This window comes from Calypte anna, chromosome 2 (assembly GCF_003957555.1).
Source record: "Calypte anna isolate BGI_N300 chromosome 2, bCalAnn1_v1.p, whole genome shotgun sequence".
Lineage (NCBI taxonomy): Eukaryota > Metazoa > Chordata > Aves > Apodiformes > Trochilidae > Calypte > Calypte anna.
In genome coordinates this window covers 132,372,884-132,391,492 of record NC_044245.1, presented here as the reverse complement: position 1 = coordinate 132,391,492, position 18,609 = coordinate 132,372,884, and the positions used below count along the sequence as shown (strand labels likewise).

The following is an 18,609-nucleotide window of genomic DNA, read 5'->3' as shown; positions in this document are numbered from 1 at the left end:
ATTATACACATGCAACTACAACATGACATCGAATTACAACTACGTTCCAGCTGACACAGTTTCATTAGAAGTAATGGCACTACAGGAGATAGAAAGCTAACACAAATCAAGGCAATGTAATCTGGAATGATGAGATACAAATTGAAGAAAGAAACATTATTCTATTTATTTATTTTACCATCTTCTATTTGACATTGTTTTGTGATCGAGGCCAATTAATCTTTACAGTACAAAAATCCCAGCAGGGCTCAAGGGAAGAATAGGTGCTTAATAAATGACAAAGCAGCCAAATCAAAGTGAAAGGGAATGAATAGAATGCAGTAATGGTAAAGCATATCTACAACTTATTTCCTGTACTAGTATAGTGAAGTAGCATGCCTTAACATATATTTATAAGTTAGGGCTCAAATGTATCCTCAACTTTAGGTATAACACACACCTGCTCTAGAGATAACAGAATTCACCTTGAGCACTGAATGACTGCTTCACAATACCTTGTTAAACAAGTACCAAATAAGCAGATCATCTGTGAAAGAAAATCCAGAGCAGTTGAATGAAAATACTAATGTTTTTGACTACTGAGATTGCACCAATCTGAAGAAAGTTTTTACTGTTTGAAAAAAGTAATTGTATTTCAATTGATTCAATCAGACCAATAGCACTGAAATTGTCTAATGAATTAGTTAGTGTTTGTGAAGTACTTTGAAGATGAAAAGTCTTACTGGTGTATATGTCCTAAGTATTAGTATAATTACAGAAAGAATGTAATACTTGATAAGACATCATCCTATGGGAATTTGCAGAAGCTATATTTTGGAGTGAAAGTAATTTCCAATTACATTAAAAAGTTTTTGCAGAGAAGTTTGCCTGTGAGTATTCAATACTATGAATAGAAAACTGGAGCTCTGGATTCATAAGAAACCTTCACTGTGTTTGGTACTCAGAGCACTTTCCTGCTTCTTCCACTTGGGCAGCAATCAGCAAGCTGTGAAAAGAAGGGCAGCTCAGCCTTTTTTAAAATCAGAGCCCAGTTCTCTAATACTGCAGGTGTTTCAGGTTGCAGAATGAATGTGTTGGCATTCTGCAATTATAATAGAAAGAATTTATAAGACCCTGGTGTGCAACTCATTTTTAACATGCAAATTCCCTGTTTTCAGCGTTTCAACTTTCAAAGGCTTGTGGCAGTTTAAAAGCAATCCTCTTATAAGTGTATAAATTGCAATGATTATAGGAACAAGTTGTAATTGTTTCTAGTAAGTTTTTAGGAGTCTTTGATGTTATGATTAGTGTTTTGTATGTTAATATATTGATATGGGTGCTTATTTGCCTGGATGCTTGTATGCTGAAATGGTCACTAGGTTGCCTCAGCAAACAAATCTTTGATCTCAGTAGGTCTGTTTGGTTAGAAAGAAAACCTAAAAGAAATTAAACATGAACAGTGCATGTTCTGAAGTATTCACAAAGTGCTGAGATTAGTGATTGAAATACAGAGAAGGAAAGTCGCAGTTTTGCAACCTGATCTTTGTGGGCAATGCCAAAACCTGCTACAATAAGAAAGATATTCTTATTCCATGTATTTAGGTGGCTTTCAAGTCAGGCCTTTTTTGGGGGGGGAGGGGTGTTTGGTTTTTTTTATTTTAGTTTTTTTGTTGGTTTTGGGTTTTGTTGTTATTTTTATTTGTGTTTGATTTTTTTTTTGCTTTTTTTGGTTTTTGTTTTTTTGTTAATGCATAACATAATGATACTATAACAACATTTACAAAGCTTTCACAGTGACTGACCAAACAGTGTTGTGCATAGTCCATGGCATTGCAGACTGATATCAGTGCTCTTTGGGCTGGTTCAAGATGCAAGACAAAAGCCTTTGCATCTTGAACCAAAGTATCTTATAGATGTGGTAGATTAGACAAAATATGTTTGGGGTGTCTCTACTGACTTCAACAAATCTTACAATTCACACAGGACAGTAATGATATGCATTGCCACTAGCCAATACACTCCAGTAAAGCATCAGCACATCATGCCACTATTCAGAGACTAGAACATCAGAGGTGACAACCCTGAAATCCAGTTTCAGTTATCTTCTGTTACCATGCTGACATGAAGCCTTATCATAGTACCATCAAGTTCAAATTCTTCTTATAAAACCAGATTTCAGTTAGTAGTCTACAATTTAATGTAATGTGAAGAAATGTTATCCAATATGTCCAATAAAATGTCAGAAAGAATCTACCTTTTTAAAGTGTATAGATTTTACTGATGTTTCTCAAGAGACACTAACTCCCAGAAATGGATGGTACATCCTATGTCAGCCAGTGGCCTCCTGTGTTTATAAAGCATTTAGTACACTACAGACACCATGTCAAGTTTTTGTATCATTAAAAAAAAATAAAGAATAAAAAAAAAAAAGGAGCAAAACCAGAGAGGGGTAGGAAAATGTTTATGAAAACTGTTCCACTTTAAGGGGAAATAAACTACTTCATTTTCCTGTTATGCAACAGGTATATTTTTATCTCAGTACCTTGCACAAGAAAATAGAGAAAAAAATCAGCTTGTGTTTACCTTTGCTGTACACAATGCAGTTGTTTTTGTTGTCTTCTACTCCTTGCCAAGTCACATCCAGCAACCACTTGGGGCCAGCAGTCAGTACCATAGGGACTGAAGCCTTTGTCTTCTGTAGGAAGGATGATAACAAACAGATGCCATTTGCTTGCCTTGATTAAGAACTTGAATAATAATAGTAATAATAATTTTATTTGCAAACAACAAAATCTCCAAGCTCATAAACTAAGGTCTTATTCCCCTGCCTCAGGACTTTTTTTTTTAAAGAAGACACAAGCAGTAAGCTTTAGTTCTTTCATTGATTGTGAAAGTATTATCAAGGATTTTTTCAAATGATATTGGATCAGATCTCCAAGATTAAGCAGATCTCTGGTGGCTGAGAATTATAAAGGGAATGCAGATGAATTTCACAGCAAAGAACCAAGTATTTAGAAGTGAACTTTAGACACATTGTACTTCACTATCAACAGGATCTCACTATTTCCTGAAACAGACAGGAAAGAATTTAAAGAATCAGTATCCATTTCAAAGATCAGTCCTGGGTAACATTTGTATTATCATAGGACACTGTTCTGAATAGATAATGTATTTTTTCTCCTTTTGCCAAGGACTGATTTTACTATGTTTGAAAGAATAATAATTATTATTAATAATAACGAATCATTGCACTTTGTTTCCAAAAAAACCAATAAGGAAGTTGTATTACTAAATTCAAAGGAACAAAAATAAAGCATGACATCCACTGCACCTGAAAGGACTATAGGCAAAGACACACATGTAACAAAACCAGCTCCTGTGTACACATCAGATTCTGTATTTAGAAATTTTGGTATCTGAGAAATTAAAGTTGAGAAATAAAGAAACCTATTAACACTTAACCCCTAGTACTAATCAATGGCAAAAGAGCTGTGAGTAATCCTGAGTTTGTCAGTATGTGGCACTGAGATGCCATGTAGAATTCTATGATTCACAGTTCTTTTTCTCTTTATCAAGCATGAAAATGCAACAGAGTACAAAGTACATCCTCTATGTAGCTTTTTTTTGTTGTTTTAATTTTCTGTTTCTGGGATCTAATTCTGATCAAGATATTCCAACCTTTTCTAAGATAATTTGATTAATTGTTTTTATATTCCACAAATAAATCACAAGTTGGCTCCAGCTATGTTCTATTGTGATATTCCATATGATTAAGAGGGTAAAAGCTTTTAAGATTTCAAAGCTATATATGTTTACGTGCCAGATGTGTTGACCAAATTTATTATTTAGGACTGTTCTAGAGATGTAGTGAAGTATATTAAGAACAGAACATATCACATTCCCCAAACATGCAAAAAAAATTGAAAAAAAGATACTATTTAAAATATTTTTGTTATATTACATTAAATTCCTACATGCAATGTCTCAACTCCTAATACTGCTTTTTCTATGGAAAGTTGCAGAAAGTGCTTATATGAAATATTACAAGAGTCAATACAACTGCATGCATTTAAAATCTAAATTTCAATTCTGATTTGCGATTGTCCAATAAACAAGACAATCTTTGTTTTATAATTTTGGTTAAGGTAATATATAAATTATCAAGGAGCCCAATATTGCCAACTATGAAATCAATGCAAAGAATTTACATATGCACTGCACAGAAAATAATGATGTAAATGAGTCATGAATTGAAGATCTACAAGAGCTGAGATGAAAGGTAATCGAAGTATTACCTCCATATCCTATTACAGAAAATTTGCACTTTAGTTAATTTACACCAAAACAGTGCTAAGACTGCTATGGAAACAAGGAAGAGTGGCTATTCTTCACATAGCTGAGAATCATTCCCATATTAAACATAAGTTTTAGCATGAAAGTTAGTAATCATGATGGCATAGCAATAATGAAGAGGAGGACTAGGACATGTTCCTACCACATTCTGCATTTCTCCAAATGTCATTTCAGTCAAGCCTTTAACATCTTTTTTTGTGCTTGTAAGTGCTCTCAGCCTCTGGGATTTCCAAGTTCAAAAGACAGTGCTATATTATCCAGGCAGTGGACTTTTCCATGTACACCATAAATGATTCAGACATTCAAACAATTTTTATTTTTCTATGTTGATGACGAAGTTAAAAAATAAAGCAAAATTCGATCTTTTAAATTCAGAAGTGATCTCTACTCAATTTTCACAGGAACTCATTCCTATTTCTGGTTTTCTCTTCCCAGACATCTGACATTTCATTGTGTCTGTCCCATCTGTAAAGGTAGTATTTGCATTAAGGTGGTATCAGAAAGCCTTAAGTAATACAAGGATCTTCTTGTGCTGGGCAATAGATTTTATCTACATAGACAGGACAAAAAAATATGTCTTGGGAAAGGATTGTACTTAACCACATACTGCTGAGGAAGAAATGAGATAGAGTCACAATTTTACTTTCTTATGGAGATTAATCTATCCTTTAGTAAGTGATAGGCTTAGTCCCAGGCCACCACCCCTGTTTCTTAGTAACCCAGGCTGGTGTCTCACCCTTTCTGAAATCAAGCAGAATTAGCAGCAGGTAGATTGAACACCACCAGTCAGGATGTAACTCCATTTACAGAGCTATTTGGAATTTAAAGAGCTACATGAAGATCAATAAATTAGCTTCCAGGTTGGCTTGGCAGTAAAACTTGTAATCAGTTCAGCAGCTGCGAGTGATCTCTAGGCACTAGAGATAGGCTGGAGGAGGAACAGGGTGTTTTGTCTCACAGCTGTGCTAGCTCTGAAAACCTGGTGGACACCTCAAAAGAATTTCCCATTCTCCCATTGCTCTGCTCCCAAACTGCACAGATATGTAAATAAACTTCTTTTAGTATCAAAACAAAACTTCACAAAGCCCTGGCTGTTTGTAAAGCTTGGCAGCTCCCCTAAGGGAGACGGGCAATAGCTTCTCTTGGAAGTACCTCAGAGGCATATTGTGTGAGCTGTAAGATGAGTCAGGACCACCGCAGCACTTCTTGGGCATGGCATCCTGTGAGGTTCACGTGTTCATAGGAGGTGTTCACCACTGACAAAGGCTTACTCTTGTGCCTTATTACATAGTAAGAAATGAAGCAAGCCTGCTGATTCAGGGCAGGCCCTTTCCCTAAAATGGTTAAAATGAAAAGACCCCAGTCCAAGATAACAAGAAGCTATGGTTAAATCAGTCATGCCTTTATCACCTCAAGATTAGACTACTGCAATGTGCTATACCTGAGGCTACATTTTAAATCTATTTGAAAGCTGAAGCTGGTGCAGAATGCAGCAACCCGCTTGTAAAGCAGGATATTGTGCTTTGAGCGCATTACACCAGTGCTTTTTAATCTGCACTAAGTGTCTGCAGGATTTAAGGTGCTGGTTACAACCTCTGAAGCCTGGGACCTATCTGTTTGAGTTACCTAAGTGAGACCTGCCAGGTCCTTTGCCCCAACCATACAACCACAACTGAGATCTACTAGGAATATGAAAATGGGCTTTTTTGGCTTGAAACAGAAGAACTTCTTGGCAGGGTGAGATGTTCTTCATGACAGCTCTTTACCCTTGGGACACCATCCCACTTGGAGTACATTAATGATCTGACTCTCCGAGTCTACTATAAAAATCATCTTGTAATTCACAAGATGTATTTGTTGCACTGTAATTTTTAATTGAACATTCCCAAAACAGTGGTGGGAGATGTTAACTACTTCATGCTGTGGCTTTTTACAGTGCTATTAGAAACATCTCTAGCTTAATGAAGGTACCTTCTTATACAAAAGCATTCTTGACAGAGTAGCAGCAATACTAAAATTGTTTAAAAATAAGACTTTAAAAACCAAACAAAATTTTATTCCTCACTCCAAAACTACTACAAATTACTTTGAAAGCCTGTCAAACATTCTGCTTACTGCCCAAGTACAATCATAGTGATCTGCTAGCACGGATATCAGTAAATCAGGGCCATACAATAGTAATCTCACATTTTGGAAACAAGGGCCCATTAGAGAACAAAACTACTGTTCACTGCTCTGCACATGTCTATATTCCAAATTTGAGTCATTTTCATGTGAAAGTTCAATTTCAGTGTTTTTTTAGCAAAATTTTTTGTCTTCATGCCATGACTAGGCAAATTTGACAAGGACAAACAGGGTCAAAACTGTGATCTCCCAGGGAACAATTAGAATCAGCTAATGAGGATGAAAGAGGCCAGGCAGGCATCCACTTTTCACTAACCTTTGAAGCAACTGGCCAAACAAGGGAGGTGACCCTCAGTAAATGTTTATATTCAGTCAAGAGGTTAATGGAGATAAAAATAGCCATCATAGTGGGCCAAAAATAGTTTTGCACTCTTGCTAAATGGAATCAGTGCTGACAAGTTCACATTACCTGCGCTCTTCCCTGCAAAGATTTCTAACATAATGTGTGTGGCCTGGCAGAAACTTGAGGAAACCCTCACACTGAAGAGAAATATGGTATAAACAAGTTGTTTGAAATCTACGAAATTCTGATGTTAAATGCCTGATTGTTACTTGATGTTTCCTAAGAAACTGTGCCAGAGCAAGAAACAGGTACTGAGCTGATGCTGTCCCAGACATGGTGTTTAAAAAGTTGTCAAAATTAATTAAGGAGATGTACTGTTCATTAAAAAAATCACTGCATTTCTCTCTTTACCTTTTTTTAAAAATTCAGTCAGTACAGGGCTCTACAATGTCAAAACTACTTTCTTTATGTACTCACCAAAACAGAGGAAAGTTGCTAAAAAGTCTAAGATACTCAAGGCCTTTACTTCTAATTGTATTTTGGTTCCTGCAAATAGATTTTCTGTCTAAACCTTCTAAAGAACTTGGGTTCCCATAAAACATGAAGAAGATTATGAAAATGTCTTTTGTTACCCTGGAGAAAGTTCTTGTGCCCAACAGTACTTTATATAGGCAATTAAAAACAAGACTGCAAATATACCTTAGATGCCTTCAGATGTGAATTTGGGATAGTAAAACACCAGTTGATACAATAATGGAGGTTTCCACATTGAAATTAAAATTAAATCCAATTTGACTGTCACATTCTAATGTGGAAACTGAAGAACATCCTCTCTCAAGAGGTTAAGTTCACCTTTGGCAGCTACCATACTTAAACAACTAAACTTTGTAAGCTCATCACATCAGTTCAATTGGTAACAGTCCTTAGGGGTCATTCTAGACAGTCCAATAGCAGAGATTTACATAGTTCCCAAACTAGCCCAAATTAATTAATATTGGTTTTAAGATGTTTTTGAATACTAAGAGTAGTAACCCTGCTTTATCACTTCACACTTACGTTGATTGTCTTAATGTATTTCTGGATCATCTAACTGAATACAAATTGACCAAACTGTAAGACAAGTCCATTCAAATGGCTCAGCGGACAAACAGACACAGATACCCATTTTGTTTTTTGTGTGCAGTCAGATGGACTGTCTTGCAGTTTCTAACTCTGCAGTTTCCATTAAGTTCTTATCCTTTTCCTAGGAAGATTCACTCTGGGAAGAATATTCACCTCAAAGACTTCTCTGGAAACCCTGCAACCCTGCCCAGGGCCACACTCCATGGGGCTATGGTTTTCTTTGCTAGGCAGCTTCTCTCAATTCATGTAAGATTTCAGATGTGGGGAAGGTTTTGGTGCAATGGTTCCATGTTGATGACAAACATCACCAAATAAAGCAAAGACACAGAAGTCTCTAGCCTATAAACACCTACTGTGAAACTGTGCAATTGCCACAGGATTTCAGTTTTCACAGCCCCCATTATGTCTGTCAGAGAGATCCTGAAACTTGAACTAAATGCTAGAGGAATTTTGCAAACCTTAGCCCTTATGGTTGAAAAATACATTTTGAAAACCTGATATAAATGTAATAGATGTAGTTAATTTATCCTAAATCCGTGGACAGCCCATGATAAGTGGCTTAGTTGGTATTGTACAACTTTATGGGATCCCTTATTTCAGGGAAGTGTTCAAGTATCATCCATCAGATGCCTGTCTTATAACTGGATGAAAAGAGTATAGGAACCTGTTTACCTGCACAGATGTAACTGATGTTCTGGCATGCTAAATGGAAGAAAGGAGACAGGAAAATTGTTGCTTGTGATGGCCATGAAACCAGTGGTGAAGTCAGTGTTACTTCCCAGTATGTTGGAAAAGATGGAAGAAAAAACGTCCTCATATCTCTCCTGCCCAGGGCTCTGGATTTTCATTATGTAGCACTACTAGTTAGCATGGCAATGCTGCACATGCCAATTGGCTGGCTGTGAAACAACTTCCATCATTTCTAGTCTACAAGACATTAAACTTGGCTATTAATTTTTGGGGATTCTTCTTATCTGGAGTGGGAGGTTCTTCACCTTTAGTTTTGTTTCTGTGGTTTGGTTATTATTAGTAGAAAATAAAAGATTCGTAACACTTGGCTGTGAATGAACCAAAGCATTCAAATGTTTCAAACCCCCCCGCCCCCAAAAAAAAGGAAAAAAGAAATTTAAAAAAAGAAGACATACACACAGATGGGATCCCAAAAGACAGCTGGGATTCCCTACAACTGAGAAACCCTGCTGTTTACCCCTAGAGATCATCACTTGACAAGTGACAAAACTGAACATATATTTCACCATATATCTACAAACCTAAAGCAGACCAAAGAAAATATTCAAACAAAAAAATACCTTCTAGGTCTGTTAATATTTTCCAGCACTTCTTATGACTTTAATATGATTCTTTTTTTTTATTAATATCAAGTATGACTGCTGATGAATTTCTCTAAGGCAAATTGAATGTGCACTAGACATTGAGATAATTTCATGTTACCTAGCTAGAATGTTTTTTTTTTCAAATCAATAAAATGAAAATAAGTCAAATCTAACTGTAACCTGGATACAAAGTAATGGTTCTCAAAAGCAACTTTAACTTGTTCTACTAATTCTGGGATGCCCTTGGAGCCCATCTTCATAACCTTCCCCAGATTCATGAGCACACCTGGTCATGGCTGAGGGTCCCATAGACTCCTTATGGCTGATTGTCATGTATTCCTGGAAGAGGTGACAGCCAGCTGGTAAGAACAGGGAGAGAAATGCTGGAAAATGTACCCCTCAATACCAAGTGAGCTTCCCTTGCCCACATCACCCTGTATTTATGGGCTTTCCAGTCCTGTCCTTCCCTCCTATGAAGCCTTTTCACCTGGTGTCACTTCACAGCTGCTCCTCTCCTGCCCTATTTTTCTTCCTCTATTTTGTATATACTGCATTTACTACCTCTGGCTACTGTCTCCCTTTCCCAGAGAACACGGGGTGGACATCAGCACAGTTTATTATCATCCTTCTGACTCAACTGCCTTGTATTTCTCCTGTTATTCTCCTGTTATGTTAATTTCTTTGGGAAAGTTGTTTGTACACTGATGTTTTTCACAATGACCACCAGCAGCAAATGTTCTTAGTGGGTCCTGTGATTAGCATAAGTAGGATGAGGCTGTTCTTAAAATTGACAAGGCAAATTTCACCTCTGTCCTGGTGAGATGGAACCTGCAGGTAGCATATCCACCATCATTGTGTCTCGGTGCTCAGATATTTGCCATGGGTGTTGAACCTTTCCGATTTACTGTAAAAGTTGAATACTTTGGATAATACTATTTCAGAGATGACATGCACCTCTACTGATGAAATCACACTACATATAACTTATCTGTAGACAAGATATAATGCAGTCCTGCTTGCACAATTTCACACTGAAATAACTGTGCATTTTTCCTAGTGGGCTAACTTACCTGTTGTAAATTAATGTCTTCTCTAAGAATTTGGTCTCTCTTCCTCCCAATTAGACCATGTTGATATTTGCCAGTAAATATTTTCTGAGTGCACTTGTCTGAATGTAACTTGTTTCACTTTTGCTACATATTTTTAATCTTAATAGCTGAATACTCTGTTCAATATGGCTCAGCTGCAGTTCTACAAACACTGAGTTTACACAGGATGCATTGAGAGGCTGAATTCTGGAATAAAGCATTGATGCATATTAATCATCTGCCATTTGCTCTCTTGCTTCATACAAAGCTCATTTGGGCCTGTGGCAGTTAATGTGACAACAGATACTCTAGAAGATCAAGGAGGCAATTTCAGAGGTTTTTCTAGAAGACATGAAATAATTTATACTGCATATGGGTTGATTCTGCCTGGTCCCACTGTCCTGCTATTTACACTGAAACCATCCCCAACAATAGCTTTATCTACAGTTTAGTTATGGTGTGGTACCAAATAATTTCTGTTTTGCAGTAATTTTGGCTGCTTTTCTCTGTTGCACTTTTTCTTACCCTGGACCTGATGATTTAAACTACCATTTCTAGAAGTCCAAATTTCATGTGTTATATGTTTTTATTTTTATCTAAGGAATCTATTAAATATAGAAACACAAAAAATACACTAATGAAGGCTTCTATAAGCAGTCAATTACACAGAAGTGTATTTCAGTTGGTAGTTATAGATTCTGCTGATTATATATTTATATTATTACATAGTCTGGAACTGAAAACACAGGTTATGTATTTTACTTTGTAAAAGAGCATGTTTTTGTCATGAAAGTTGAATAAGAAAAAGTCATGCTTTAACAACAGTAAAAGATTATAATTTTTTTTCCCTTTGAAAATAAAAAGTTTTCTGTAGGTACTTTAACTGTATAATACTTTAACTGTATAATCCAGTGCAGCTCTTTTGGGATTATATTCACAATGCATAATGTAAGGCATTTATGAAGTACACATGTAATACAGAGGACTGAATGTACACAAAATATTACATAAAAATTCCTACCTCTAAGTAATTTGAAATACAAATAAGGAATAGAAAAAAACCCACAACCTTCTGTGGTTTTCTTCCTAATATTTTAAAACTTTTATGCAAGTTTTTATTAAATATTTTCATATATATCTTTACTAACAGGAAACACGGTATTTTAAAGTAACTTTATAAATCAAATATACAATTGTCTGTCCATGTTTTATGTTTGTTAAGACAGCATAATCACTTACGGTAGAAGTTTAATGCAAGATTCAACAACCAGAAGTCCACATGTATGACTTTGATTGATCATTTTTAGTTTAGTTAAAACATCTCAGTTTATCTCATTTTAAGATTATCCTTGACATATTTAGAAATCTTAATGCAGATTTTATGGCCCACACCTATCCCTGATGGTGCTAATGGACCAGACACAATGAATCACTCTAATTTGGATGAAAGGACCACACAACACTGCATCAGCCCTTTAGAGAATTAAGGCTCAACTCTGATCTTCCAGACTTAAGAATGCGTTTTTGGGATTAGGCCGCGTATCTGTGCATCTGTTGAGTCTCAAGGGGTGTATGCTCAGCTAAGTATTCTGACCTTCCAATGTACTGTATCAAATGTGTGGCCTTGGGATATGAAAGGATTTGATTACAACTGTATTTAAACACTGATTTAATATATAATTATGGGGTAAAACCTAGTTCCTCCTAACATCTTCATGTAGAAAATTCCCTCACTATTAAGCAGACACTAGGATATTTTTCACCCAGCGAGTGTAATACAAAACTGAACACGATGAAAGACTCAGCTGGGATAATGTAATATCAAGAATGATCTTTGGTATGGCTTTAAAAGCAGGTTCTCGTGTCCCTAAAAAACAAGTTTAAATTACCTCCTGTGAGTGTGTTGCTAGTTGGTACACTGTCACATTATGCATGATTTTTGACTGCTTATGTAAAAATTATATTTGTGATTTTTGATGTAACTCTATGCTTTCTTGCCTACAAGTACTGAGGAGATAAATTAACTTTACAGATACATAATATTGATGGTAAAATCTGTAAATAATTAGATTTTTAAAAATTATTCTCAGTATTCACTTATAAACACAGTTTGTATTTCCTAGCCTATGAAAGAGAATATTGTGACATTTCCTTTACCTAGTTAAACAATCCTAAGATATGCGGTGTTTTTATGTAAAAGTTTTTTCTTTTTCCATCGCAGAGCCCTCTCAAATGAGGGGGAACAAACCCCACAAATTAGCATATGACCATGCAGTACTTTATGTTTTTCATTTTCCTTCCATATGATAAAATTTTGTATTGATCTTTAAATGAACAACAATAGCATTGAGTAACAGATTAACTGATTAATATGTGGTCATTTCAGAGTAAATATATTCCAAAATTCTGTGTTTTTTCATCAATACGATTTTTTAGGCAACTGAATTATGAATTAATGCTTACATTTTCTTTATCATTACAGTAGGCTTGGTCTAAAAAGATGAACTGTGCAGAGCATCACCTTTACTGTGCAAGCAGTTTTTTTCTTCGGTTTTAAGAATATTGTGGTATTATAACCAGGTAATTTTTTCCCTGCTGCCTTAAAAGCATGAGGATTTTTTTTTCCCTGTTCTCACATTAAAATGAAAATGAAGTTTCCAAAAATGCCCAGTGGCAGATTAAAAAGACCCTCATTTTTGGTAGCTTGCATGACACAGTTATGTAACAGTTCTCATTTAAATTGCTTCAGTGTACGGTGATTATATGCAGCATGATGAAGAACTGTAACTATGCAAGTTTCCATGAAAAAAAGAAGTTTTCAAAGAATGGGTGAAGGTCCTTCACTGGGACTGGAGATAAAGATGGAGAGTCCAGCAGCAGGCCTGGTGAGTACAGGGCTCTGGTACCAGCAATACTCAACAAACAGCTCAGATCAGAATCTAAAGTGCAGGAAAACAGCCTGTAGCTTCGAGATTAGCTTTCTCCCACTCTTCCTGAGTTAAGCCAGTACAAACATCATCATGAATGCATAATTATGGTTATGCACTACACTATGCACAATAGATCTTAAAATCTGGAAACAAAGAAGTAGTGTAGGAATGCTGTTTTCAGGCTTTTGGTTTTGAACACAATGAAGCTGGGTGTAAAAGACTTTCTGTAAGTAAAAAAAGAATTCCAAGAAAATACATTTTATTTGGAGAATTCATTCAGATACTTATGAAATATTTACACATAAAATAAGGGCTAAAAGGGAGATAGGGACCTGGTGTTATGTTCATAACTTGAAATAACAATGTACGAAGCCCAAACCCCCTGCTTCTTAACATTTTTTAGGAATTAAAAAAACCCCTATCACTTGGAAGAAGTACCAATAATCAATGAAGAAGGCAGCTTGGCAAGTTTATTTAAATAAACTTTTTCTCCAAAATAAATAAATTATTATTATTTTAATTTTTTGCAGCAAGAATTTAACTATGAACCAATATCTGTTTCTGGGACAGATAAAGATATGCAGGCTGGTATCCTATGTCTAAATGGTATTGATAAAAAAAATATGTGACTTCCTTACAGGGAGCTGATGGACTCACTCATTTTCATGTGTAGAAACAAAACTGTGTGAAAATGATTAATGGAATAACTAGGTATGTCTGCAGCTACAGAATTTTGGTGTCAAACTCTTGCAAGTCACCAGTCTACTGATAAGGCCACTTCAGGACAGCAGTGCTACAGCTCCATGTTCTCTAATGGGACCCCTTAAGAGCTGTAAAGCTTCTGTTGGAGATCACAAGTCCAAGAAGAGTTCCTCAACTGGAATTGGACTGTCTTTCAAATGTAGGGAGAGTCAAAAGAACAAAAAAACATAGGCCTAGGTCATAGGAATCAGATTAATTATGTCAAGATTTTCTATGAAATGAAAATTCAGGATAGTAAGACTGGGTAGCACTACACTAGTCTGAATTTAAGTGATTAGAAAACTATTCTACTGTTGGCTCAGACCAGTTTCACAAAAAAATGATTTTTTAATTTCTAAAGGTAATTTTTCCTTGAAGGCCTTTCCTGGTTCTAAGAAAAATCAAATCAAATCAAATCAAATCAAATCAAATCAAATCAAATCAAATCAAATCCCTTCTGCTTGCAATAAAATCTTCAAATCTATTTTCAGATACCTGAGGAAATAAAAAAAAAAAAAGGAAAAAATCCACTTCCAAACGTTCCAAGTACTTCAACATCCCAGTGAAGTCAATAAAAGAAAAGGAAAGCCACTCTGTAGCGCAAGTGATATAGAGCCAAGAAAGCAACCTAACACCAAAAGCAACATCAGTGGCATGAAAAATCAAGAGCTCTAAAAGACCAAAAGCTTTAGAATTGGCAGAATCAGAGAAGACCATGCTATCACACCACAGAAGTTAGTAAAACTTTTTTTTTTTCTCTTCTTGTTAGAGAAATTGGCATTAAAATGTTACAGTACTGCAGCCATCCTCTCTGTTTCAACTACCACATATCAGCTGGCACTAGTTGGCAGCAGCTGTTGAGGGCAGGCTTGAACCTGACATCCCAACAGATCAGGGTTTACTCCCTGTTCTCAGGAGATATGGATGCCCAGGTGAGATGTGAGGCATCAGTCTAGTGTAGTAGATGTGAGGCATCAGTCTTATGCAGTAACTACCCAGCTTGAGGGTCACTGCAACCTCCACACACCTGGTGCCCTGCTCCAGCAGTCATAACCCTTCTCATTTTTAAGGGAAGGAAATGCGTAATTGCTTGAATTTTTACAAGCTCAGATCCCATTTGCACATTGAAGGGAGATGCAGAGCCCGCAAGCCTCTGACAGTTCCTGTTAACTCCAAGGGGAACAGTTGGGTGATGAACACTCAAAAATCTGCCTCTTTGCTCCTCCACCACCGAAGTGACCTCTAATCAAACTTTCTTTTGCTAAGCTGTGGATTGTGAGTGAACACAAGCTGTGGCATCAAACAAAAGAAACAGTGCTCAAATCCAGCCAGTGTGGCTTTACAGTCCAAATCATCTGCTAGAAGAGAAAAAGGATATTCAGGACCAAGAGCTCCTGCTGCATGTAGCACAGGCAACATTGGCCTCTGCTCATTGAAAGTTCGAGTGAAACTTGATTTACAGCCACACCTTGGGTGTGCAGTGAGATGGGAGAGCAGAGAGGGATCTGGACAAAGAGTGATGGGAGGTGGGGGTGGTGGGTTCCCCCAGTATTATAAAAATGCATCTTATTCTGTTTTTAATCAGCAAACCTTATCCAGCAATCAAGGCAGATATATAATAAGCTGAGCTACTCTGTAAATCTAAACATTCCCCACAAATAGAAAAGATACAGCCTGAGCTCTCTGATTGTTACTACGGCAACTATCTAAAATGAAAATCATCTTAACCCCTTGCATGCTGTAGCCACCCATGCATCAGTGTTAGCTGACTTCCACGCACTTATCTCTCCTTTTCTCCCCCTCAAGAAATTCATAATTGTATTGCTTCACAGTAGTTATGCTCTGGTTATCCTATTTGAGACTGAAAGGACTGCGATAGGTGGTAGTTTCATATGTACAGCTGAGTTATGTTACTTGTTCATTATTGGGATTATTGTTCAAAAAACAACTAACAAAATGAAAGAGAAAATCCGTAGATTACTCCTCAAGGCCTGGGGTTTTGATTAAAACCTTGACAACAAGAATGGGATGCTTTCTAGGAAGCTCCACCACCACTTTTTTTCTTTTTGTTATGAAATTATTTGACTGTAAATAGGGTATTTGTCAGAGGAATTATTTCCCCGTAGTACCTTATAAACAGCCTACTTTTAAAACATTTTTGTAAAAGCTTCCGCTTCTTAAGTACTGCACAGAAGACTGCCAGCTATTTGAACAACACAATGTATTAACCACTGTGCTTTGAAAATTAATAGGCAGGTATGGGACATGAAACGTGTCTAAAATGCCAGAAAATGCACACAAATGAGAAAAATAACTTTCTAATTTCTACAAAAGTACTGGATGATTTTACAATCATATTTCTACCAGAATATTTGAGACAGTTTCATGACATCTTTATGGCAGCGTCATGAAAAAATTAAATTCTCTGCATGGTAAAGTCTTCCACAGCTCATTGCTGAAAGCTACCAAAGCCAGGGAAATTCTTAATTCTTTGTTATTTAAAGTGGAGGAAGTGGGACATGGCCAGTAGACATCAATTATATTGATTCTTTTACTTTGTGCAGATTTCAACTCATTATGGCATTCCCAAGTCTGTCATTTAAGACAAATATACACCATATCAATTGATTCCTACTAAAGGAGAAATACTCAACTGATATTTTATGGCATTCACTTCAGTCAGTTCAACACAGTTAAAAGGTCTTAGGCATTTTTGCAGAACCAAATATCATACATGTAACTAAAAACAAACAAACAAACAAACAAAAAAGAAATAACATGCTTCTTTTTTTAATACCCAAAATTTAGTAGTGTGTGAATCACCTTAAGATGTGTTTGGAATGGTGCCCATGTCAAACTGAAGGTTATCAAACTTCAAGTACATTTGATTAAAGCTGCTATTTACAATTGAAATTAAAGAATAACCAAACTGAGTATCTTAAGATTAGTGAAATGTCAGTATTACAGTACTCAATTTTATTAAAAGGAAACATTGACTACGATTTTTAAGTTTGCCTAAAATTATTTCAAATTTTTTGGAAATTAATTAGTTTAAAAAGAAGAACTGGATTCTTTTTTTTTTCAGATGTGTATGTCAGCACATGATGTCAGCAACCTGATGTCATTCCTAGCTGTTAGAATCTCAATTTATGGTTGTTTTTTAAAATTATTAATATTTTCTTCTTTTCTTCTTAATAAATACCTATGTTTCAAAAAAAGCTCATGGACCTTGCTGGCCCTGTAAGCAAGCTGAAGGACAGATGAATGACTCTGGGCAAAAACCACACTTCTGGTCTCATCCAAAAATTTTTGAGGCTGGTGTAATGACTCCAGCTAACCTGAGTTTTGAATCAGGATGAATGAGCTAAATAACACATGTAAGGGCAGTGCTGAAATACACATAGGTGAGAGAACATTCACAAGGAGAATGACATGGATTAATTCCCTTAACTCAGGATATGTTCTAACTGTATTTTTCCATTTTTCTGTAACTAATTTGATAAATAGAGTTCAAAGTAACATTTTTAAAAACATTTTTTTACATTAAAAAAAATATCTCTTTTAAACAGTCAAATGAACTACATTTTCTAGAGTTAAATTTCATATTTACAATATTATAACCACTGGATTCTTTCTAGAGGCTTTCCAAACATGAAGCCTATTTATCAGTCCTGGCTTATTTCCCAGGAATATGGCCAAAACAATCTAGATATGAACAGACTGGTCAACATAATACATATATAAGCAATTCTTCAGTAATTTTGGAAACATCTAACAATCCTAGCTTTCCACTATATTGTTCCAAGTAAGAATTATTTTAAAAAAAGAAAAAAAAAGTATTACAACATAGCCATTTTTTTTTTGTGGACTTTTATCCCACACCCCACCTTTTTTCACTGTTTAATTTAAATTATTATGTTTGTCTGACTCATCTATAAACCAACTGACTTCAAGACCGTATTTCATATCAGGTAGATTTGAATCCCAACTATTTTGACTATGCTATAGTTGTAAATTATTATTTTGAAAGAAAAAAAAATTGTATGTGATTTATTTTTCCAAGTCAATTACAAGGACTTGGGAGCAAACCAGGGTCAAATGCTTTCTTCTTTTAGGAGCCTTTAAAGACTTAGGGGAACATATTCATTTGAGAAGTCCACCCTTTTCTTGAGTATCTACTCTCTTTGACCAGGTACAAAAAGAGTAATAGGGCTTATAGCAGGTAAGAGGGTTTCTAACAAAGTTCAAAAGAAAGAGACTATCATGACCTACACACAGAATTTGCAATGGTGAGTTTCTGCTTTGTGAGCCTCATGAATCCAGGACACAAGAGTCTCAACATCTGATTGCATGTCTCCATTTCTTCATCTAAATCTTAATCTAAAATGTTTCCTAAAGCCTAACAAACAAAAACTTACAGTAAAGCTATAACTAAGGGTCAAAGCTGGAAATTGGGCAGGAGTGTTGATCTGCCTGGGGGTAGGGAGGTTCTTCAGAGGGATCTGGACGGGCTGGATCAAAGGACTGAGGTCAATTGTATGAGCTCCCACAAGGCTGAGTGCCAGGTTCTGCACTTGGGTCACAATGACCTCATG

General features: G+C 36.0%; 1 protein-coding gene across 2 annotated transcripts in view; it reads right to left on the bottom strand.

The window, feature by feature from the left end:
* The window catches only part of ZFPM2 (zinc finger protein, FOG family member 2), a 304,056-nt gene that overhangs the window by 102,567 nt on the left and 182,880 nt on the right, over positions 1 to 18,609 (bottom strand). For both annotated transcript variants that reach the window (XM_030445147.1, XM_030445149.1), the window contains one exon: positions 2,563 to 2,674. In XM_030445147.1, the coding sequence (XP_030301007.1) occupies positions 2,563 to 2,674 (112 nt within the window). The remainder of the gene's footprint in view (positions 1 to 2,562; positions 2,675 to 18,609) is intronic.